Genomic DNA, 23,571 nt, shown 5'->3' with positions numbered 1-23,571 from the left:
TGTGGTAGATCTATCCCATGTGTATGCGATGTACCTATATTTCCTTTTTCCATCTTCTATCTCACTGACTTGAACAAACTTGACATGGAATGAGATACATGTTGATTCGTGTCATACATATATACGTGTATACGCTAAGGGAAATACTAAGTCTAATTTTACAGAACTCCTTCAACTAAACAAGTAGGCTCATCTGTACTAAACATCTCTCAAACTCGTGTACGTCGTTGTTCTCTCCTTCTACAGTTCCACTCGATACTCCATCCTTCTCAAACTCTAGTCGGCGCTACTGGAAGGTTAGGTGCGGAATGGGCGTGAGCGTGTGTATCTCCAGTAGGATAATGAGGATCGACCATGGGAAGGGGTCTGAAAGCTGCTATCTCAGCTGGCGAGGCGTAGAATGACATGGGACGAGAACGAGGTGAAGAGTATCTATAAAGGTAGCTCAATATAGATCCAATATCATCGGTTGTAGGAACAGTATACTCACTCTTGTAGACTCATACCCATACCCATTTCTTCTCTGCCTTGATCCATTGAACCGTTCAAAGGTGCACTCCTCCGTTGATCGGCATACGATCTTTTCTCCCATGTCTTACTTATCGTGGGTTTGTTGGTGAGAGCGAACAGCAGTCGTTTCGAGAGCGGTGTGGGTGATTTGGGAGACTCGGGTGATTTGGGAGGAGGAACGGGAAGGGACTGCGTTGGCGTGGCCTCGTGATGAGCGATGGGATGGGGTGAGGTGGCATGATTATGACGATGATCATGGTGAGCTGGGTGAGCTGGATGAGATGGATGTCTGTCATGACCGTGATGAGAGTGGTGAGAATGTGAGGATTCACTCGGAAGCATCGGTTCCGTCTCGTGTGGTTGTTCGTGATGAGTAGGTGAACGAGGGTGAGAGTCTCGTTGATGAGGATGTTGCTGATGTATTTGCTGTTCGAAGTGAGGATGACGCTGAATCTGGTGAGATGGATTCATCGTGAAAGTAGGATCGGAGCCTGAATCAGCGAAAGGGTGATGCTGGCTATGGTGATGTTGAGTCTGATTGTTCGGATCCTGACTCAGAGGAAGAGGTTTGAGGTGAATGGGAACAGGCATGATGGCCATTTAGATTGGAAAGACCAAAAGTGCTGTGGAGCATATATATGAGCAACGATCAAAGCAGGAATGATGATGAGATTAAATTTGATGGTTATGTTTGTGTTTACCGTCAAATGATAAATCGACGCACTGATCACCTTGAAAGGACCTTGCAAGGAAGGGAAGCACAGATAGATAGTCAACAAACGACAAGCCCCGGTAGAATCACACGACGTTCATGACTTGCGTCTCGTTCTTGTCACTTTCAACGTCATGCATGCGAGATGGGTGAGAATAAGGGGAACGTTCATTCAACATTCATTGACATGTTGGATGACGTTGTAATGGATCAACTCGATAATCACAAACTTGATTGTGTGTTTTCAATCAGCCAATTTGCCACCCGCCATCATTCCCGTCATTATGATTCACCCCGTGTTTGTCCGTTTGCTCCGATTTACTACCGGATGATTTAATCATCAGTCGATTTCAGTATCGCATCGAGAAGACCGGAAACATCATGATCATCGTGGTCATATGGTTGATGTGTATGACTATAACAGAACAAAGTTGCATGCTCCCAACGCAAAAAAGCCCACCCCTCCGCAACTCCCCAATGAAGGGAAGAAGCAGAGAGGTGGGCAATTCTGATCAACAGTTAGCTGTCCTCGACAAGGCCAAAGAACTGTTGTAAGTGATATAGAAGTAAAAGATATTTGTATTTCCCAAAGGGATAGGAAAGAGAGCGCAACGGATATTCAAGAATATGTAAGGAAGGGAGAAAGTGAGAGAAAGGAGAAGAAGCAAGTTTGTCAACGCCTGTCTCATATGTAAATTCGACGAGGCTAATGGATGTTGTCAATACGAACCCTTTTCGTGAACCTTTGTGATCTCTTTTCCAACTTTGAAGCCATTGAATGTTCTTCTTGCTCGATCCATCAACCCGATCCCTGCGTGGGGACGTAGAGGTATTGTATGAATGAGGTGAAAGGTGAGAGAGAGATCAAGGGAACATCGATAGTTCCGGGTTAGATCATTCGTTTCCGTACATGTGAACTTGAACTTGGTGAGTTATCGCCTGTCAGACATTTCGCTTCGACTATTATGTTGTTGTCCTTAAGATACAAGTAAGATCGTTAAGATGATGCCAATCAACCAATGACCGAGAGCGAATGAGCTATACCGACGAACCGAACACCGAACCAGCCAGACCAAACGTGCTATATTGTGATGAACACTGAATCCCAACGCCACTTGAATAACCTCGCTGCGTGATTCGTCACTCGTAACACCAGCACAACATGCGATTCGGGGTCGACAAACATGGCGATAGTCCCGAGCGATGAGAGCACTGTGAAGTGGTTAGGAGAAAACGATACAGACTAAAGGCGGGGGAAGGCAATTCAGGTTCTTGTGTAAACCAGCAGTAAACATTGATAGACCAAAAAGAGATAAAAGAGAAACGACGGGCAGAGGGAAAGAGTATGGACGTCACCAACACAATCTACCTCTGCCCGTGTAATCTTTGTAACCAACTCATATGCGCATCTAACCTTCGACCAATATTTTCAATTTGTACCTTGTGAACCCGCTGAGTAATGAAGGCTGAAATGGATGTTCGAAGATAGCGCATGGTAAGAGATACCGTGAGTGACTTGAGTAAGTGTTGTCGAATTACTTTATGACTCAACCTGTTCCTGTAAGGAAGGAGAGATAGACGATTGACAGCACCAAAAGCCCAAGACAACTCAAAATGAACTGTGAAGATACGAGTCAAGGACTCTCACCTGATTTTCCAAAGGAAAAAAGCACGGTGTCAACACTCTAGAGAAGCACAAAAAACCGTTGGTAAATGAAGCTTACTAGAGGTCTTCCCACTCAAGACTATCCTTGCCACATCTTGGTCAGAGACGGGTGTCAGATATCTCAGTTCAAAAGTGCTAAAACAGCGGCGAATGCGATTATGACTCAACCATGTCGAGTGGCGATCTTGAGGTGTTGAGGTGTTGATGATGATGTCGATGGAGGTGAGGTGGGATGAGTTGCTGTGAGTAAGATGTTAGTCGAATGTCGAATGGTGTTTGTTGATATGAGAAAAGAAAGAAAAAGAAAGAGATGAACAGAGATGAGATGGGAAAGGGAGTGTAGTTATATCTCGTATGGTGGGGGATTGATGGGTGGGTGGGTCACGGGTCCAAGCGTTGTTTGCATCAAAAGCACAATTTCAATTTCAATTTTCACGGGGCGATACGGGGGCAGTATGTATGTGTTTGTATGACAAAGGATGACTCATTCACTCAGGCATCAGATCAGAGGAAAATCGTATGTGTGAGAAAAACAGGAGAACAAAGGATTGCAAATTGCAAATTGCAAGTTGAAGATAATTACCGCTTTCGGAGACATGACCCTGAAAAGAGGACGTAAGCGATGAGCGATTGGCGGGGTTATAGGAAATCGGGGTATTGTGAAGTGGCACTTTCTTGACTGTGATAAGGCAAGAGGTAGTCCATTCTAGCATGAGTGGCGAATGTACGAGGAGGATATGAATGACTACGACAGGTAACAAATCTTAAACCTTTTCCAATATGATGATTAACCGACAATCCGTATGGTATGTACACGTGTTTTCACAGAAATCCTAACAGCTCGCATCCCTCCTTGCCCAAGGTATAGGTCGAATGAAGCAATCCTTGGGATGGCTGATGACATTATCAAGTCGATCAAAGCGGTTCTGGTCTGCGGGTATCGGTGCGAAGAAGAACGAAAGGTTGAGCTGTGCTATGAATACTCTCAATTCAAGAAGCTAACCCATCCCGTTGAATCAAATCAGTTAAGCTACCATTTTTTTCATGGATGATGTGACTTACAGCCAGATTCTTGCCGAAACACCTACGTTGACCAAGTGAGAAAGGCAGACTTGGTCCGGCAGTTGGATTGAATCGGCCATCTTCAGTTAACCACCTTTCAGGATCGAAGATATTGCCGGTACCGTAGTCCCAGTACCCTACTCGTCTTTTCTGATCATGATCTGTAGTATGCCGAGACTCGGTGCTGGGTAATTTGGGCCGTTTGTGGTCGACAGGTGAGCATTCCTCACATCCTATCGAAGTTGGAAACGCAAGGGTTGTACCCTTCAGGATATGATGACCGAGTATCATCATATCTTCTTTGGCTAGCAAGTCGTTGTGAGAATATCAGTTTGGAACAGTTGAACGGATTGCCCTGGTTGGACTCACTATCTCTCAGGAAGCCTCCGGCAGTACGAGCCATCCGAAGGGTTTCATGAACCACCGCTTCAAGGTATGGTACACTGGCAGGACTGAGATCGTCAAAATTCATATTCATGTCGGAATTTTCGGGTAAACGTTCAAGAAGATGTCCTCGTAATTTTGTTTGTATGGATGGGTTATTGGTCATGAATTTACACCACTGCGAAAGATCAAATCATCAACGATATGCAATGACTTGTATGCAAATCTCAAAAGTCAAACTCACCCATGCAAGAGTCGTGGAAGAAGTCTCGGTACCTGCAAGTAAATCTATCTACTTGTCACCTATGCAAATCCATCGAGATCACGGTTGAATCTTACATTGTAAAAGTTCTTGTTTGATTCCATCATCTGACATTGCTTCATCACCTTCCTGCATTCCCTTTGCTACCAACAAATCCAGAGCGTTATCCGCTACTTCCAACCCCACTTCATGTGAGGTTGTAAGGATGCACTTTCGAGCTTCATACAATTTACCGGACAGGAAATCATCTATTCGCTTGACATGGTACAGGTAACTTGGTTTGAGTCGAGTGAAGAAGTGGGTGAAAGCGGGGAATGGACTCTGAACGGGAACCGCCTGATAAAATTGTCAATCCTAATTCAGCTCTGGGTTCCAGCAGGAGAGAATAGTATCAATTGGATCGACCCACCTTGAAGATATACCATGTACTCTTTGCTAGATCAGGTGCTTCTAGCCTGAACATCATCTCATCTCTATCACCAATCTCGACAGTTCCACCGTCGGTATGCGTGTTGATCCGTTCCAGCTGGTCTATGTAACTGGGAACGACGTCCCATGATTTGTCAAATGCCATTCCACAGATTGCATCCTAATTCAAATTCATCAATAATTGCTCTTATGCAAAGTTTGACTCACCATCGTGGCACTCTCCAAGTCCTTTTCAGTTTGCCAACTCCTCCCACGACTCAAGTCATTCTTCTTTTTCCACAATCTCACCAAATCCTGAGCAGATCCAGTAATATTCGGCATCGTAAGAGCAAGAAATCGAGGGGTCATCGCACTTCCCATCGCTCTCCTACGATGCCTCCATACTTGACCGGTTTTCAGAGTAAGCAAAGCTCGGGGTAAGATAGTTTTGAATAGACCTGTCGTCTGAGATGATCGATCGAGTGATTGATGACGTCGAAGCAGGAGGGATTCCATCTCCATATAATCCGTTATAATTACCATACTACGTAAAGTGAATCAGCTATGTATACCGGATATTTTAGAGATGGACTTACTGGGCCAAAGGGCCAAGTCTTATCTGACATATCGGTCCAAGTGTGCTTGCTGATAGATCCAGAAAATCGGTGAATGATCCATTATTCTGCAAAATCTTTCTCAGTCGAAGTAGGTCACCCCATAGAAAGTGGCCATTGGGCCAATGTGGTACACCGGGTAGAGTGATGGGTTTGAATCGGTACCACCAGATGATAATATGAATTAAGAAGCTTATAGCATAGAGTATATAAGCGGTCATGGTGGAAATAAACAGGAAGAAGGCAAGAAAGGACAGAAAAACATGATAGTCCTTGTATTGAGATACTTGGAGCTGTTATATATAGCTAAGAGGGGGAGCAGATGATCAGACCTAGCTTCATAAAATTTCGTTATGGGAAAAGATTAAAGTCTAAAACACTGGTTGAATAAAGAAAGAAAAAACGTGTAAGTGATCTACATCCCATCAATTCATCCCATCACATCACATCAGAGCCTATTCCAGATCAAACGCTCAATGAGAATATGAGAAACCATCATCACATCAAGTCAGCTTGATTTCGACCATCATCACAAACCCAATCAAGCATCAAGCATCAAGCATCAAGCATCAAGTAAGAGTTGAATTCATCCATTTGTTCGAATATCAACTCTAATATATCGAAATTTATTCGTTACCATCAGTAAACTTGCTTATCAATGACCCTCTACCTGAATAACGATGATTGATGGGCCTAGGGCAATCAGAATTGGGAAGAAAGTCCGGTAGATCAATGAGAATGTTGATCATCAAGCAACAAAGTGGAATGTTTTTAGTTAAGTTTTATTTCTTTATTTTTCGATCAAAATGAAAGACCATTTCGTTCACTCTACATGTCATACCTGATATTCGATCAGTGATGAGCCAGTAGTTAGTATGGATGGATGGGCAGGATCGTACTTTTCGATCAATGCCCGATTGGGTTAGATTGAGTAGTGATTCAGCACGAGAAGATGATAATGATGGATACGTATTGGTGTGATTGAGCAAGAGAAAAGATTGATCGATCAATCAAGGATGACAATCAAATGTCGATATCAAAGATGATTGTCAGGAATGAACCTGTAAAGTCAATAACGGATTTGTGTAGTTTGTAAGCATAAAGCAAATATGCCATTGGTACATCCTTATTGTACTACTGACATGAGGTTAACATACCGCTGATACCGTATCAACGGATCAAATCATTTGCTATACCCATTCCTGATGTGATCAAGACCATGATTCACCTTGCCCTGATAATCGTCCTATATCCCTTATTGTCCTCCTATTTGTGACAATCCTATTTCTTCCCATCACTTCTTCTCTGTATTGTCGGATCATTGAACCATAGAAGCTGAATGAGAGCCAGTGTGGATATATTCATGCCGATATTCGCACAGAGAAAGTTTGGCATTGCCGAGACGTATATGCAGGTGCTGTTGACCGAGAGGAGGTACGTGGAAGTATCATCGTTTGGTTCCAGCAGCAACGACAGAATTCCTTGTCCTACAATCCCAAACGAGTTAGTTTCAGTTCGTGCATGGAAAAAAGGCGGAAATCAAGCTCACAGATTATCGATGTATACACTGAGCATCTCATTATCCTTTGCCAACTTCTCATTATCCGCTTCCACCTCTGTGACCCTTACTAACAACCCTCTCAATCCATCACGAAGTGAAAGGATATCTTTGATTATCTTTTCTTTCTCCAGGGCTGATTCCACTGTTGGTTCCTCAGCTTGAGACGTAGCGGGGGTAGACCATGGTTCGCCCAATGCTGCTTCTGTGTAATTTGATAGTGACATTCTGAGTTTGACTCTTATAGGTATTGTGCTGATTGCAAGTGAGAAGAACCGAAAGACCCAATAACGAGGAATGATGGACCAGCAGGAGACATGTACACGTCCATCTATGATGGGGTTGTTTACGTAACGTCAGTCTATAACAGAAGTGAGAAGTGGAGGCCAGTGAGTCCAAGTTGCAGCCAGTTGTCCATGACGATGCTAATGATGATGGCGAGCTGTTCATCTTCCTCTTGTTCATTGAATTTACTTCAGCAGCAAGTGCAAGATGAGCGACATAGCAAGGAAGACTTTTGAGCTCAATAATGATGTACAGGTAAGTCCGCAGGTAGACGTGATTCATGAGAAATGCTGATGCGCAAATCATTTCCTCATAGTCTGTCGATCCGACCGCTGCGATCTTTCAGTACCCAAGGGAAGAGGAAAAGGCTTTAGAAGATGACGCGCCTTGGTCGAAAGAGTGAGGTAGACGTAAGATTTCACTGTTCTAGCTTGCTAAGTGCTGTCCTGGTGGTAGTCCCCATTACTTCCATACGGTCAAGATCTCAGCCGTCGCTCTGATCAAGATGGTAAGTTGATACTGCCGCCTTCAGTTAAACGTATGCTGAACACATCTCACAGGTCACGCACGCACGATCAGGAGGAGCTTATGAAATCATGGGAGTCATGTATGGTAGAGTGAAAGATGGAGTGTTCTGGATCATGGATGCAGCAGCTCTACCCGTTCAAGGTACCGAGACAAGAGTCAATGCAGGAAATGAGGTGAGAATGGCCTTCTTCTCTTGATTGAAGATCCACTAATATCGTCTGTACAGGCAATGGAGTATATGGTCAGCTTCCAAGAATCGTCGAGAGAAGCTGGAAAGGGGGAATTACTTAGAGGGTGGTATCACTCGTAAGTCGTTCAACCGATTATCAAGTAGCTCTTGGCTGACATAATCTTAGACATCCTGGTTACGGCTGCTGGCTTTCCGGTATCGACGTGAATACTCAGCTCAACCAACAGAAATTCAATGACCCTTACCTCGCTGTCGTGGTGAGCTCAACTTCACGAGCCCTTTTATGTATATGCAACGTAGCTGATATGCTCAAAGATCGATCCGAATAGAACAGTATCTGCTGGTAAAGTCGAAATTGGAGCTTTCCGAACCTATCCTGAAGTAAGTCGAGCTACAGTCTGCAAATGTAGACAATGCTGATAATAGACATAGGGATACAAACCTCCCTCATCAGGTACCTCTCAATACCAATCGATACCTATGGAGAAGATAGAAGACTTTGGTGTCCATGCGGATGCATACTACCCTCTTAAAGTTGAGATTTACAAAACCAAGCTGGATGAGCAATTGCTGGATCTGTTATGGAACAAGTATTGGGTAGCTACATTAAGTTCAAGTCTTCTCACTTCTGTAAGTACGGCTTCTTTCACATGAGATATAGCCAGATTGATGACCTGGCAACATTTCAGAATCGCGAATACTCGACCTCTCAAGTGAAAGATCTGAACGCCAAACTTCAAGTTGCCTCATCAAATCTCAGTAGCTCAACGTCGAATCTCAAACTCAAATCAGCACCTGCTGGACAGGCTTCAGCAAAGGGCAAAGGTAATATTAAGGACTATGCGGGAGTCGAAGAAGAAGATACCGCTCTAGCCAAAGTTGCCAAGGATAGGTGCGTATCAGATCATGAATTTGTGCTCTTACGAGAACGCTGATTGAAATTCCCCGTAGCTCACGTATCGCGACTGAAGCTCAAAACGGAATGATATCTCAGCTGCTCAAAGACAAGCTCTTCAACACTCCCTTTCAAGCTCCTTTAGATCCTACCACAGCGAGAGCCACTGTACAGGGCAGGCAATGAATGAATGTATATGCTGTATGATATATGATACTGTAAAACAGAGACGAGTCCTTCCTTTGTAACCAGATGATCATGAATGAGATCCTCCCACGTGGCACCCGTTATTCAGGGACCAGGAGCATGGCGTAACAGCAACAATGCTCGTCCTCCGTGCACTGCAATACTACTGCATACAACATCCATTGCTTTCACCTTGACATTACAGTGGAGACATATCGCTAGCATCCACCCCAGTAGGTCCCGTACCAGCAAAGAGGCCGTAATCGCTTCTGTATACCCTTCCTAAATCTCCAGGGCGTTTGATCATCGTGCAGCCTCGAGAGCTGCGGCTCACGGTGGTCAAATCAACATCAACATCTTTTCTCCTCTGTTTTCAAGGTAGCCTCAGGTGAACTCTACGTATCAAGAATGGGGATCCGAGGTATAGATGGTGAGTGTAGTATCGAGGTGGGCTGACGCTGACAATCAGTGTACCTTCGGGAGAGGAAGCTCATCCAGACATGTCCCCTCTCTGCTATTGCCAATACTCGTCTTGGTATTGATGCGACATACTATCTCTCACACCTGCTCTCCGATGCCGACTCTCGGGAACCTCTCGTCGCCGCTACCGGTGGTCTTCCTCTTGGTATAATCGCAAAGATAGAAACCGACCTTCGTGCTTTAGAACGCTTGAACATAAAGCCGGTCTTTGTCTTTTCAGGTCTTCCACTCGCTTCTCGACCTCCGCAGAAAGGACCCGACCCTCAGGCAGAGCGTGAAACGCAGGTGAAGAACGAAGCGTGGTCATACTACGAGAACGGACAGGTGGAGAGAGCTATCATGCAGCTCACAGCGATTAGAAATGGGTCATGGACGGATCATAAGGATTTGTTGAGGTTGATCATCAGGTTATTCAGACATCGTTTCGTGGAATTTGTCATTGCTCCTTATATCGAATTTGCTCAGGTGAGTTGTATGCAACCTCAACCAAGCTGACTTTTTTGTAGCTTGCCTATCTCTTACAACATCCCAAAGGTTATATCCATGCCGTCTACTCTTCCACCGAATGCTTGATGTGGCCCGTCGAACGAGTCATCACTTCTACCGATTGGTCCCACAACTTTCAATTCGTCGAGAAGACCAGACTACTCGTGGATCTCAACCTCACAAGCGAACAATTCCTCGATATGGGTATTCTCGCTGGATCATCCCTCTCCCGTACCTTCCCTCCCATCGCCAACGACTTTGCAGTGAAGACCGTCATAGATCTTATGCGTCATCACAAATCTGGTATTCTCGTTTGCCAAAATTGGCGAGAATCGCAATTCAAGACGCAGAACTATATTGATGCCTTTTGGAAAGCCCGTCTTGCCGTCAAATGCTCTCTTGTCCTCACCACCGAAGGATCCTGCGTCCCATTACCTACAGTGGTCGCACCGCTTGGTCAACCTTTTACACTCTCTGATATACCCGGTGACCTCGACGAGATCTTCTCTCCTAGAATCCCCGACGAACTCTACTTCTACATCTGTAAGGGTCTAATCAGCTCTCAAGTGGTGGGATGGATCACCAGCGGGATTATACACGAAAATCAACCTTTAGCCGATACTACCGATTACCACAGGTTCATCAAAGATGTCATCACCGAAGGACCCACATCCCCTCGTTGCACCACTATCGCCTTACTCCTCAACGTCTTACATCCCGACTGGTCAAAACGTCGGATCAGCGCTCATTATTTCTTTGACCCTCCTTTCGCTGGTCCTCAAGGTACCAACGTTCCATACAACGACGCCACTACCCAGTCCCTTGTCGAGAAGCTATCGGGATGGCATGTACCCATGCCTACCATTGAGTCGGAGCTGCGACGACAGAACTCTTCTACTATCGATCTGAAGCTCTGTATAGGTGCTTTAGTCACCGAGGAGTTAGCGGCTCATACTCGAAAAGACAAAGGAAGCAAGGCACTTGACAAGAAGGATGAGCTGGTCGCCAATGTTCTCTGGCGTCTTATGGAATTGAGAGGGTATGTTGTACCGTTATCAATGAATATACCTTGCTAATTCCTATGTAGCTTTATCAATGCCAATCACACACAAACTTTGATCGGTAAAGCGTTGTACGCTGCTAATGCGGTATCCCGAGTGAATGATCGATTCCAAGAACCGCTTTATCTCTTACTAGAGTTACTCCGAGCTGGGGTTGTCCATGGATCAAAGTGGGGTGGTGAAAATTCGGAAACTTTATCGGGTGGACCAAGTTTCGGAACGGACGAGGAACAGAAGAGTATATTGCTTATCATGCGATGTATCTCCATTCTCCCTCTGATGTCAAGAGTAAGTAGATCTGTCTCATACTGTGTATATGTCTGATGCTGAAGACAACACTGATAAACTTCTTAGCCCCAACAATGGGTTGGTCCTTTATCTCGAGAGTTACTAGTCTTCAACTCTTTCGTCAGAGCATTATCGAAATCCCTTAGACATCTCTGCGAAGCCGTCTCCGTCCATATATTACTTGCAGGAAGCGCTAGGCGGAACAGAGAAGATTACCAGGATTTCATGCTTAGTAAGCTACAACGCACCAGTACAAGTTGACCTTTTGGCTAATGTCACTGCTCGCTGCAGGTTTGCCATTCCAGAGCGAGGTCAATACGGGTTTTGGTATTTTGATCAAAACCTATCTTGATGCCACCACCTATCACTTTGAGGATACTATCACCGAGGCTGATGCCAATTCTGACCGAGCCATCCAAGCTAAGAAGGATGCTTTGTCGTTCGTTGAGCAATCCTTCTCCAGTGTCAAATCACCTTTACAGGAAGTTGAAAGGGGTTTCAGATTTTGGGATTCAGTAAGTCAACTCTTCGATTGATACTTGCGATACTTGTACTGAATAGTTCACCGCCTTCTATAGATCATGGCAGCGATACGATCACTCGATAAAGAACAAGGACCCAACCCTTCATTGGCTCAGAGAGTGGTAGGCAAAGATGTGATAGAACAGTTTGAAAATGCGGACAAGTGGTTGAAACCTATGAGACCGTAAGCTGGCGGAAGAAGGAGAAGGAAAAGGTATTAGTCATAGGTATATCCGCATGCACATCAAAACTATCATCATACTTATGGTAATTAGTTTACCGTTGATACCAGGATGCAAGTGGAATACAGCAGGATGATATGTGTAGGCGGTTAATGCTATATGCAGACATTGAGTAGGCGCGTCACTCCTTACCGTGTGCCTATTGCAATGGTCGAGTCAGTCGGAGGGAACCGAGCTTGAATGCTTTCTTGAATTTGGTCTATGGTCTTGGTTTCGTTGAAATGTTGAAATTGCTATTCTGATTCGACTTATATAGATATACATATCACTCGACTCTTTACCTCTATATACCTCTGAGTCAGTCAAGTTCATTTCCGAAGGCGAAGTATCTAAGAGCACACATTCAGTCGGGTCATTAAAATGTCATCTCCATCACCGGAATCCATCCAATCCCTGGTCCTCCAGACACTTTCTGCCAATGGTTCTATCCCAGACTCGAGAGAACTGATCGTCGATGGAAGAGCGTTGAATACGCCTGAGGATCAAGGGGCTGTGAGAGGTGTGCTGGATAGCTTGCAAAGTAAAGAGGTGAGTGTATTTCATATGTCCTTTCGAAGGTTCAAGAAGTATCAATGGTAGGAGGTCATGGTATGATGACGTTGTAGAGGTCCCTGCTTTCGGAAGGGGGTTGAGTTGATAGAGAGGAGATGTTTTATCACGAAACTCCTTCTCTGTAGGGGAGGATACAAAGGTCTCATATAAAGTTTGGCTTCTCAACATCGCAAAACCGAATAGATCTTGACAAGGCTGATTGTTGACGTTGTATCCAACTCTAGATGATAGAGTACAAACAAATCACCACCACTTCATTCACCTTGACGGAAGAGGGAAAGACGATAAATGAGAATGGATCTCACGAAATCAGAGTATGGAAGGTCTTGCCTGTGAAAGGTCAGGGCGAACCTGTGACTGTACTGGAATTACAGGTGAGTGAAGAACAGTTCTAACCTAAGATTCAGTCTGATGATCTATCCTGCGGACTACTTTTACATCACCTCTCATTATCACTGCGGTGTGACTAATCCGGCCGTCTGATGATTCACAGAAACTTGTCGGTCCAGACGTAGCCAAAGTAGGTCAATCGCGAGCATTCAAGAATAAGTGGATAGCGAAAGATGGAGCGGGTTTCGTAAGAGCTGTAAGCTGTACTCCACCTAACCGTCCGATTCAGATGGAAAGTATGACTGATAAATTTGTCGATCGACTCATCGTCATAGGTCGAAGCTCCATCAGACGAAACTGCCGATCAACTTCGTGAGATCAATGAGAAAGGTGATCACGCTGGTGGAGAGAGTGTGAGGAAAGAGTTGCAAAAGAGGAAATTGATTCAACCTAAGTGAGTGAGGAGAATCTCACAATCATCGTTCTACGGAAGGACTGGCGAGGAGAGTGAGGTCTCCTGCGTGTGATGGAGAATACGACCATATGCCATGGCATAAGCATTTGCTTACAATACAGATGATGGGATACTGAGCTGATGTATCTATGGCCGTTGCTCATACATCTCGCAGAAAACACATCCACTACTCCGTTACAAAGGGACCAAACTTCTCCACAGAAGTGAAGCAATTAGAAACAGACCTTACAGCTGATATGCTTCAATCGTGAGTCATCCAATCTTACATCCAGACCTTGTCTTTTGCCAACGTGTGATGTCTTTACTAATTTTCGCCAACTTCCCTTTTGCATTCCCAGTGGTGCGTGGAAGGACTCCTCCTTCAAACAATACAACTTCGCTGCTACTGGTCAACCTACCGATGGAGGTGCTTTACATCCGTTATTGAAAGTCAGAGAGGAATTCAGGAATATCTTTTTCGACATGGGGTGAGTTATCGCACTCCTTTCCAAATCACATGCTGAAAAGATCATATTGCTGAAGTTGTGATTCGACAGTTTCACCGAAATGCCCACCAACCGATTCGTGGAATCTGCCTTCTGGAACTTCGACGCTATGTTTGTACCCCAACAACATCCTGCCAGAGAGATGCAGGATACCTTCTATGTGAAAGGTGGGTTGAGCATTCCTATATTTACCACATCATGAGTAATTCAGCAAACTTGTTGAGAGGCTGATGTTTTGCAACGTACATTCTCTTGTAGACCCCGTTAAGGCCCTTCAACCAGATCCAGAGTATTACGAAAGGGTTCGAAAGATCCACGAAGAAGGTGGATATGGATCTATAGGTTACAGAGCACCTTTCTCAAGGGAAGAAAGTGAAAAACTAGTGTTGAGGACGCACACCACTGCCGTATCGACTGCCATGTTGTATGAATTGGCGAATCAGAAAGGTGGTTTCAAACCTGCCAAGATGTACAGTATTGATAGAGTATTCAGGTGCGTTGTTAACTGCTTTTTCACCTTGTAAACCAAAGCTGACGATAATCGGTTTGATAGAAACGAGACTGCCGATGCTACCCATTTGGCAGAGTTCCACCAGGTTGAAGGTGTGGTGGCTGATTATAACATCACTTTGGGTAATTTGATTGGTGAGTGCAATTCATCCCTTCAGATCTCTTTACCAAACTATAAGATGTGATCAACCCCGGTTCGCGCCCAAGAACACCTTTCTCGGATCTCGTGGCTAATGATTATTTCTTTTCTGTTGTAGCTTTCATGCAAGAATTCTTTGCCAAGACTGGTAACCATAAACTCCGATTCAAACCTGCTTATAACCCTTACACCGAGGTGCGTTTCTATGGCAATTCCGATGGATTCAAAGGAGATCTAGCTGACCCTCGTTCCGTTCATAGCCAAGTATGGAAGTTTTCTCTTGGCATGAGGGACTAGGTAAATGGATTGAAATTGCTAATGTGAGTATCGCTTCTGGTTTTCCCCTGTCCCCCACCTCAGGATATTCTCCTGTATCTTCTCAGAGTATACGTGTTGACGTTTGTAATGGTATTTGCTATGATCAGTCTGGTATCTTCCGACCCGAGATGTTGGAACCTATGGGTCTACCCAAAGGGGTCAGAGTATTGGGATGGGGTATGTCATTAGAGAGACCAACGATGATCAAGTACAAGATATCCGATATAAGGACTTTGGTAGGACACAAGACTGATTTGGATCAAGTCAAGAAGAGACCGGCCGTAAGACTGGAGAAAGGTGATGATTAGGTTTTGCTCCGGTATAATCATCATCATGTGACCGGTGAAGGAAGGTTCTCTATGCACATATAGATCTGACAAAGGAAGTTTTTTCTCCGAGTCCGTCGTGAGAAACCTCGATTCTTACTTTTTCGCACGAGATGTTCTTGTTCTCGTGTTCTCCGACGAAGAGTATCCTGCCAATCACGCAAAGTTGACACTAGGAGATTGGATGTTTGACAAACCCTGATACTGCAACTGCATTTCTCAGAGTTCGGGTGGAAGGAATCGAACCAGTACAGGGAACGAAATGAGCTAGAGGAATGTCCATGCGCGAGAAAAATATGATTGTGAGACATCTTATGTATATCAACATGTGAGCAGAGGATGACGCGTAGGCTTGAAAGAGAGAGAGACCAGAGCGAGTGAAGAAGATTCCAGCGGGTGAAAGAGAATCAAGGAATAACGTAAAGCTTATTTCTGGACCTGATTAAGGATAAGAGACCATTGATACGAACATAGAAAATTACCAACAACAACTCCATTGTATGAGCAGAACCATCATCCTCATGAGATACAAGAGAAGTCATCTTTCACAGCAGCAGCGATAACCCTGGCAGAAGAAGGGTAAGACGAAAGACATCCATGAAGAGTAATGGACATCACATAGATACTAGAACTCCGAGTACAGAAAGCTCAACGCGACTGGAAGAAAGAAACACGACGTGCTTGATATATACCTACCTATACCTCTTGGGGTAGGAATCAGATGAACAACAGATCTAACACATCTTTCTTTGGTCGCTTTCTTCTCCATCTTCCAGAGAAGACATAGCAACTCGCATATAGGTCTGTAAGAACGAGGCGTGATAAAATCACACATGGACCACACCACCACCATGATCGGTCTACCATACCTCACCAAACGTATCATCGTACGAAGTTTTCTCATAACTTTCGGTATAATGATTCTGTTCATCATTTCGTCCAATATAATCGATGATCAAGATTACGGACATCAGCGTCAACGCGCCAAGAGTCCCACTGCCAGTCCCTACGTGGGGGATCCCGGAGGAGGGTGGTTCAAGTCACCTAACAAATGGTCGATATCGAATGGAATGAAAGATCTCATACAAGCTGGTAAATGGAGGAACAACATGCAAGGTGATATGCTGATAGATCTCGATGGAGGGTTCGAAGGGAGATATAGCAGTTATGAAGATGTGGAAAATGTAGAAGGGAAAGATGGTTGGGTGGATCTGGAATGGGAGTTGGTAGTGACAAACTATGAAGGGGGTGAGTCATAAATATCGCCATGACTACGCTAGTGGAGGATGAGGTTGATGATGGATATTTGACCTTCACAGGTACACCAGGATATCAAGTTTTCTCCAACATGTACCTCATCAACTCCGTTTTGACCTCTGTAGTCCCCTCGGACGCAAGTCAGATAATCGAATTACCTACGGATGACGAAGATGCCTATCAGATGGATCTGGAAATTCAAGAACAAATGTCAAACAAACCGAAACGTAATCCCTTTCCCGAGGTGAAACATATCTTGTCCAGTGAGAAGAGAGGTCAAGGTGCAGATGAAGATAGATGGAGGATCGTTGATCAGGATGTGGGAAGGGATGAGATTGGGAAAAAGGGATATAAATTGGGAGGAGTTACTGTAAGTGAGGAGTATTCTTTTTAAGCACGAGCTCGTAATCTTCAAAGTCGACAATCTCGAATTGCCATTGCATCTGGAAGACATATGATTTGGAGAACAGCTAATTCGATTGAATTCATAGTACATCTTCAATGACCCTCCGGGACCTGATGGATATTTAGGTGAGTATACATCATCCTCTGCGTTCTACCAACCACCCTAAGCTGACGGTCGTACCTGTTTCCAGTCTATTTCAGGTGCGCTTCTTCAAGGATACTGATTGTTCAATAGGCTGATCCACCTCACCGTTATCAGACATTTCGTTCTTGAAGCTTTCTTGGGGGCTACCAGGGTATTAGCGTCCACCATGCCATATTCAATGTTCAAACCTGTACCCAAGCGGGTATGGTTTCCTCGTTGTGGTGCAGATCCCAGTTGGAGGGATGATCGAGGCGAGAGTGGGTTTCTCATCCTTTTCCATTTTCAGATACGCAAGCTAACATCAAAACTGTCAGATGCCTGGTTCCTCGCTCACGCTTTACCGTCTGTGTCGATAGAGGACAAGCAAGGCTGGGAAGATAGGAATACCGCTGGATTGCCGTTGTTACTCGAGAAAGTAGTGATCATCGACCGATGTGAGTTGCACAGACAATCAGAGATACCTTGAAATTAATCTCAAATCGCACGATAGGGGCAGCACATGCTTCAGGTGGAGAAGTGGGGAAATGGGGAAAGGTGAGGTCTCTTCTTTCTTTCCATTTCCTCCATCAGACTGTTCGACTTACTATCATTAAACATATTGTCTAGATGAACGCCCTTATACCCTCCATCTCGGCCACTCGATCGTTCTGGGATTCCATCCGATCCAACGTCATGCGTTCTCTGGGTGTTGATGACCACTCGGAGGTCGGATCGAGGGGATTACCCGTTGTAGTCTATGTGGATAGACAGGTGAGTCTCGTCTTCCCCTTGACGGATAATGGCACTGACAATATAACACTTTCAGAAAGAAAACCCTAAGATGAAACAATCTGATCATGATGCTTTGGTAGAAGGACTAATGAGCTTGACGAACATCGCTGAAGTCCACGTAGCTAGACTGTCAGCTATGAGCAAAGCACGTCAGGTCGATCTCGTGGGAAGAGCTCAGGTATGTTCGAGCCATCTCTCGCCTCCGTGCGGCTGTCCCCCTTGATATGCTAAACACCCGTACTTGACCAGGTCCTCGTATCTTTACATGGTGACGAACTATTCAACACCCTCTGGATGCCACCAAGAGAAGATTCTCTGGTCATTGAGCTGTTCGAAGATGGTGGTTTCATACGTAAGGAATAATTGATTTTGCTCTGAAAAAGGTCCAACGACTGATGTATTCTCAAATTCCGTAGGTGATTTCGAACTGCTAGCCACAGGCTTGAACCATAAATACATAGCCGTGCAGGGGGATAAGGTGTTGACGGAGGAGAAATGGAGAGAAACTGGTGCTACCAAAGGTGATGAGAGGGATAAAGTGAGTTCATCCTTTTCCTACAAGGGATAAGGTTACAGTGATATGTTACAGACCGTGGCTGATCTTGAAGTACCTTTAGGGTGAAATAAGTATAAATACAGAGCTTGTAGTCAGATTAATAGAAGAATCACTTGGACCGGATCCCGAGCTGGGATCGCACTCATTAGCTGGAAAATAGATGAGGGAAGTCTCGAACACAGATTACTGTAGTGATTATTTTTCTTCCTTTCAGGCAATATTGGATATACACTGTATCATAGTAGCATGTGAACAAAATGAGCGTTGCGCAACTAGCAGCAAGATATACTGAGCAACCAGTGTATACTGACATGCGTCCAGTGAGGGGTTTTCAGTACTTGTACTGCCACGATCCTGGATCAAGGTTCTTGATGTGTTGGTGCGTATATCATCTACAAGTGGATGACACGATGACGAGTAAGGGTTGTCGACTTCCATTTTAAGGTTACTCATGTGCAGTGAAACGAATTCCTCCTCATTCGCATACTCATTTCCATGCTTTGCAACCATCATCTACGCATCATTTTGTTGCATTGTGATATCTACTCGACCAAGATAAAAAATGGGTCCCAAAAGAAAACGCAGCAGACGTTCTACCACCACCTCCGCGGTATATAATCGAGAAGATGCGGATTTGGAGCTGTCCAGTAACGATAATACGATCTTCAAGGTGGATTCATTCTACCTAAAAGCACACAGGTGGGTCCACCAGTCAAAATCCTTAGAATCTGTTGCTGACAGATCATCCATCAGTGAGGTATTCCGCAATATGTTCACCGATCACTTATTCACCAATTCGACTATCCCTATCGATCTCTCATCCAAAGATCTGACATGCCTACTTGACATAATGGTCAGTGGTGAACCGCCCAAAAAGGCTTTATCGCTCAAACAAGTCAAGACGCTTTACGCGTTCTGTGATCAATATGAATGTCCATTCGTTCGTCAATTGATGATATCACAATTCAAGAAAGTGGCAGACATCGAACCTTGGGATACGTTCATATTGGCAAGTCAACATAAAGATGTCGATTTGGCCAAACAAGCCATAGAATCGATTGCTAAATTTAAGGATAAGCATTTGATTTCAGCTGGTAACATGCCACTTACCATGGCCGAGACAATCGACCTATCGTTCTTGTTACCTTTGTTGGAACAAGTGCAGGCTCACTCTGCGCAAATCTACACCATGGAGAATAGGTATACAGAAGGTCAAGTGAGGGAAGTTTGGGCGAAGATAGCAAAGGATTTTCAGCCGAGAGAATGAAATTATTGTGTAAGTCAATCACCTCTTCTGCGCAGAGAGTCCTTGGTGGCTGATAAATCGATGACGAAGGTTTAGGTACTTCAGTCGGCTTTTGAAAACTTGGTGAATTGCTTTGACTCATGTTCATACTGTGGTGAGACCTGAATGAAAAGAATATCTGGTGAAGGAAAAGCTATCGAAGGAATCATCAGTGACGCCCGTTCGCATCCAATCTGGCCACTGGAGCTTGTATCTCTTGAGAACAACCATTCTGATGCAACGTGAGTGCTTCAGCTACATGACTCATTCATTTGGTATGAGCAACCTTGTTCCAGCAGTGACAGGATAATGCTTCTTGATCTGGGAGACCCAGAAAGAATTGACTAAAAAACTATTAGCACTCGGCAATCCCAAATAGGGGATATGAAGCTTGTCTTCGCAGAGCTAACGGGATGCGAACTTTCCTCCAATGTGGGACCGTAGATGAAAGAATACCACTCCGCATTGATTACTGCCTTAAACAGAAGAGGTATCTATAAGGTTACAAGCCAGAGAAGTCGTACGTAGGGTGCGTCATTCTCTTCTGCTGGCAGAGTCATGCCAGTGACGCAGATAACAAAATCAATCTATTGTGCGTTCACCATATAAAGATTCCTGTATTAGTTTGTAGTACAGCATCATTGTAATGATGAGAAAACTGCGTTCGTCCTTGAAGAAGATGTCGGGCTGTAAGTCAGCACAGGAAATTTCGTCTCAGTACAACGCAAGCGATGCCGAAGTAGTCTTCATTAGCATAGACAATCTGGAATATAGAGTTCATTCGTACATGCTGAAAGCCAACAGGTGAGCTTCACGCTTGTCCTACTAGTTTCAGCTTACCTTCGAATGTAAATTGCTCGAATTAAACCATGAACTGGGGAATCCTTAGTGCAGTCTTCCGCGATCTCTTTGGAGAATTGTCTTCGAAATCTGCCTTCCAACCTATCCGGCTCGATGCTACCTCCGCCGACTTATCCTGCTTCCTAAATTTCATGTATCAAAGTCACCCAACTCTACCGAGCAGTTGGACTCAAGCTGAAGTCGTCTCAGAATTATGCGATAGGGATAATGCGATATCATCAAGGAGAGAATTATGCTTGCTTTAAGATCATTCTTTCCCAAAAGACCATGGGAGGCATTCTGCTTTGCAAGTCGCCATGACGATATCATCTTGGCACGACATGCACTACAATCATTAGGATTAGGGAAGAAGCGCAAGAATGCCACTTCAACTGAAACCACACTTGAAGATGCTTAAAGGCAACTTTACCGTATTTACTAGGATATTTCGATCTGTGTAATATGTTAGAACCACCTTTGATATAAAGAACAGGACTGCTTGAGAAAGACTGGAATACCCTTGGAAGATGGTTTACACCGAGGAAGTAGGTAAGTGCCCTTCCGTACAGGATGCGTCGTACTGCTGTTGAGTGCCATCCAGGTGTGTACGTCGAAAACCCATGCATATGTATGCTGAAAAAACATGGTATAATGTAAGGTTTCAGATATTGGGCAAGGGGATGAGCACAGACTAAAGGACGTGAAGGTATGCAAGAAGGTTCGTCTGAAAGAACAGGATTGTAGATATTTTTAAATTTCGATTTCCAGCGTTAAATCTCTATTGAGTATAAATTATCAGCAAATCAAGATGCCTACCACGGAAAACAAAATCCCCAAGAAATCTCCTGCCCACGATGAAAACGATGCAGATATCACACCGATCAGCTCGGAAGGGCAGGTGTTCAAGGTACATGCTTATATGCTAAAAGGGAATAGGTAAGCGATCTTTCACTGTATAACTTCCGCTTCCTTCTATCCGTAGCTCTGTTTCTAAAGCGTAATCACAAGAGTATGAGTCGCTCATCCAAACACTTATGATCAGTACTGTCTTCAGACATATGCTTGATGATCCCGCATTGAAGCCCTCTGGCTCAATTGACATCGAAGCTTCCTCGGAGGATTGGGCACATTTCCTCGATTTCATGTACAAATGTCACGCCGAAGCGCCCTCAAAATGGGATAAACGCATCTTAGATCTTTGCGACAAGTTCGATTGCAAAATAGTCAGAGCTAGGATCCGATACAGATTAAAGGAAGTGATACGCAGTAGTCCTTGGGAAGCGTTCGCTTTTGCCAGTCATCACGACGATACCAAAATGGCTAAAAGGGCCTTGTGAGGTTTAGGCTCTGATGTACAGCGAAAGAGCCTCACCTCTATGACAATCAGTGTAGCAGATGCTGCAATGATTTTTCTACCATATCTCTTAGGCTTCTTTAGCCTGTGCCATGGATCGGGACTGGGCAACTCGAGAAACGGCACGTACGACAACAGCTGAGAAACACTAACTTAGGTGAACAGATCAAAGTTGGAGAGTGATTAGAAATGCGACATAGGTAGCTGCCTAGCTTCTTGAGGCGTATAAGAGATGGCGACGTTTGGCTTTCGTCAGCAGTAATTTACGTATCGTGTCCGTGCTGTGTTTATGTATCTTTAGACATCGTGAACCCATTTTCAGACCTTGATGTCCATCTGCGAATGACTTCGATTTTCTCTTTGTGTTCTTTTTGGTAGATCCAATCTTTGCAATAAATGACACTCGATCCTCATAGACTTTACCCTACGAGCGAACTCGCCAGCGACATGTCGGTTACTGCGGATGGTAACCTCAAGAGATCTCCCATTTACAACTCGGACGATGCGGATATCACATTGATCAGCTCAGACGGGATAGAGTTTAAAGTGCATTCATATATGTTGAAGGCACACAGGCGAGTAGCATTCTTGAGCTCCTTCCTTATCATGGCATTGAAACTGGCTGATCTGAGTGTGGCGTTTCCAGCTTGGTACTTCGAACGATCTTAGGTGATCCAACTTTCAAACCTTCACCGATGACGATCGATGCAAGTGCAGAAGAGCTCACCTGCTTCCTCCATCTGATGCACAACAAACCGCCCACACAGTGGCAAATTGGGGACAAGCGAGAAAAGTGTTAGATTTGATTGAACAGTACAAGTGTGATATCGCCAGCGATAGAATGTGGGTCAGCCTTCAAAAGAAGGCAGAGAAAGAGCCCTGGGCAGCCTTTTGCATGGCTAGCCATCAAGATCATTGTGACTTTGCTGAACATTCTCTTAAGTCTATGAAAATGGATTCAAAGCACCGGGATATGAGAATTGATTCGCTTTCTTACGAAACTGCCGCGGACGTGGCTCTGTCTTACCTATTGGGCCTCATTCAGATGCTGGCGAACTCCTCATACACCGATGATTATGAGGATTCATACTGTTACACTGACTGGGCGAGTATTTCCCAAAGCTTCAAGCCTTGGTAGCCAGTGAGTGGAGATTCCCATTACCATAAATCATTCAAGGGTTAATGAGATGAACTGGGTAGAAATCAAAGTGATTCTTGAAGCTATCGCTGTTTAAAACATCAAAAGAATTGATGCCTCATTTCGAGTGCAAGCTGGGACGTCCTCGGTTGTAGTGTTCTTGTATGTCTACAGTGAAGGTTAGAACCAATCCTAAGATGTGATTGTTGCATGATGCATCTTCTCGAATACGTATGATTGTCGACATAGGTCTTCAGCAGGCGTACGCATGGACTGATGTCTTTGGAGTACGTGGCTCGCACCTCACTAAAGCACATCCATACCAACCTTTCCTGTAATCTGTGAG

At 44.5% G+C, this 23,571-nt stretch overlaps 11 protein-coding genes across 11 annotated transcripts; 8 read left to right on the top strand and 3 right to left on the bottom strand.

Annotated features, from left to right (window-relative positions):
• Positions 1-269: 269 nt before the first annotated feature.
• V865_005501 (uncharacterized protein) lies at positions 270-1,101 on the bottom strand (the record flags this gene model as incomplete). The annotated part of the gene is made up of 2 exons (XM_066229273.1): positions 270-432; positions 491-1,101. The coding sequence occupies 2 exons, from the start codon at positions 1,099-1,101 to the stop codon at positions 270-272; spliced, it is 774 nt and encodes a 257-aa protein (XP_066085370.1).
• Positions 1,102-3,721: 2,620 nt separating this feature from the next.
• On the bottom strand, positions 3,722-5,839 carry V865_005500 (uncharacterized protein; the record flags this gene model as incomplete). The annotated part of the gene is made up of 8 exons (XM_066229272.1): positions 3,722-3,886; positions 3,951-4,255; positions 4,320-4,512; positions 4,579-4,622; positions 4,674-4,932; positions 5,006-5,185; positions 5,233-5,548; positions 5,601-5,839. The coding sequence occupies 8 exons, from the start codon at positions 5,837-5,839 to the stop codon at positions 3,722-3,724; spliced, it is 1,701 nt and encodes a 566-aa protein (XP_066085369.1).
• A 1,226-nt stretch (positions 5,840-7,065) lies between these two features.
• On the bottom strand, positions 7,066-7,403 carry V865_005499 (uncharacterized protein; the record flags this gene model as incomplete). The annotated part of the gene is made up of 2 exons (XM_066229271.1): positions 7,066-7,105; positions 7,168-7,403. 2 exons carry the CDS (start codon positions 7,401-7,403, stop codon positions 7,066-7,068), a joined length of 276 nt encoding a protein of 91 aa, XP_066085368.1.
• Positions 7,404-7,668: 265 nt separating this feature from the next.
• V865_005498 (COP9 signalosome complex subunit 5) lies at positions 7,669-9,260 on the top strand (the record flags this gene model as incomplete). The annotated part of the gene is made up of 10 exons (XM_066229270.1): positions 7,669-7,716; positions 7,778-7,860; positions 7,918-7,969; positions 8,022-8,162; positions 8,216-8,295; positions 8,346-8,436; positions 8,495-8,560; positions 8,612-8,809; positions 8,869-9,071; positions 9,131-9,260. 10 exons carry the CDS (start codon positions 7,669-7,671, stop codon positions 9,258-9,260), a joined length of 1,092 nt encoding a protein of 363 aa, XP_066085367.1.
• A 408-nt stretch (positions 9,261-9,668) lies between these two features.
• On the top strand, positions 9,669-12,285 carry V865_005497 (uncharacterized protein; the record flags this gene model as incomplete). Its single annotated transcript, XM_066229269.1, has 7 exons — positions 9,669-9,690; positions 9,961-10,175; positions 10,247-11,265; positions 11,314-11,575; positions 11,642-11,807; positions 11,867-12,090; positions 12,154-12,285. 7 exons carry the CDS (start codon positions 9,669-9,671, stop codon positions 12,283-12,285), a joined length of 2,040 nt encoding a protein of 679 aa, XP_066085366.1.
• Positions 12,286-12,699: 414 nt separating this feature from the next.
• On the top strand, positions 12,700-15,456 carry V865_005496 (phenylalanine-tRNA ligase, alpha subunit; the record flags this gene model as incomplete). Its single annotated transcript, XM_066229268.1, has 12 exons — positions 12,700-12,867; positions 13,116-13,265; positions 13,385-13,477; positions 13,557-13,675; positions 13,851-13,943; positions 14,035-14,163; positions 14,233-14,348; positions 14,440-14,674; positions 14,735-14,826; positions 14,949-15,025; positions 15,091-15,150; positions 15,256-15,456. The coding sequence occupies 12 exons, from the start codon at positions 12,700-12,702 to the stop codon at positions 15,454-15,456; spliced, it is 1,533 nt and encodes a 510-aa protein (XP_066085365.1).
• Positions 15,457-16,325: 869 nt separating this feature from the next.
• Positions 16,326-18,768, top strand: V865_005495 (uncharacterized protein; the record flags this gene model as incomplete). Its single annotated transcript, XM_066229267.1, has 12 exons — positions 16,326-16,722; positions 16,794-17,101; positions 17,223-17,262; positions 17,328-17,337; positions 17,396-17,538; positions 17,596-17,715; positions 17,772-17,815; positions 17,888-18,031; positions 18,087-18,230; positions 18,302-18,404; positions 18,469-18,590; positions 18,670-18,768. 12 exons carry the CDS (start codon positions 16,326-16,328, stop codon positions 18,766-18,768), a joined length of 1,674 nt encoding a protein of 557 aa, XP_066085364.1.
• A 402-nt stretch (positions 18,769-19,170) lies between these two features.
• On the top strand, positions 19,171-19,875 carry V865_005494 (uncharacterized protein; the record flags this gene model as incomplete). The annotated part of the gene is made up of 2 exons (XM_066229266.1): positions 19,171-19,307; positions 19,362-19,875. 2 exons carry the CDS (start codon positions 19,171-19,173, stop codon positions 19,873-19,875), a joined length of 651 nt encoding a protein of 216 aa, XP_066085363.1.
• Positions 19,876-20,572: 697 nt separating this feature from the next.
• On the top strand, positions 20,573-20,999 carry V865_005493 (uncharacterized protein; the record flags this gene model as incomplete). The annotated part of the gene is made up of 2 exons (XM_066229265.1): positions 20,573-20,697; positions 20,783-20,999. The coding sequence occupies 2 exons, from the start codon at positions 20,573-20,575 to the stop codon at positions 20,997-20,999; spliced, it is 342 nt and encodes a 113-aa protein (XP_066085362.1).
• Positions 21,000-21,541: 542 nt separating this feature from the next.
• On the top strand, positions 21,542-22,070 carry V865_005492 (uncharacterized protein; the record flags this gene model as incomplete). The annotated part of the gene is made up of 2 exons (XM_066229264.1): positions 21,542-21,669; positions 21,776-22,070. 2 exons carry the CDS (start codon positions 21,542-21,544, stop codon positions 22,068-22,070), a joined length of 423 nt encoding a protein of 140 aa, XP_066085361.1.
• A 464-nt stretch (positions 22,071-22,534) lies between these two features.
• On the top strand, positions 22,535-22,887 carry V865_005491 (uncharacterized protein; the record flags this gene model as incomplete). Its single annotated transcript, XM_066229263.1, has 2 exons — positions 22,535-22,662; positions 22,734-22,887. 2 exons carry the CDS (start codon positions 22,535-22,537, stop codon positions 22,885-22,887), a joined length of 282 nt encoding a protein of 93 aa, XP_066085360.1.
• Positions 22,888-23,571: the final 684 nt, after the last annotated feature.

The sequence above is a fragment of the Kwoniella europaea genome, chromosome 1 (assembly GCF_036810445.1).
Source record: "Kwoniella europaea PYCC6329 chromosome 1, complete sequence".
NCBI lineage: Eukaryota > Fungi > Basidiomycota > Tremellomycetes > Tremellales > Cryptococcaceae > Kwoniella > Kwoniella europaea.
This window is presented reverse-complemented; position numbering and strand designations above follow the sequence as displayed.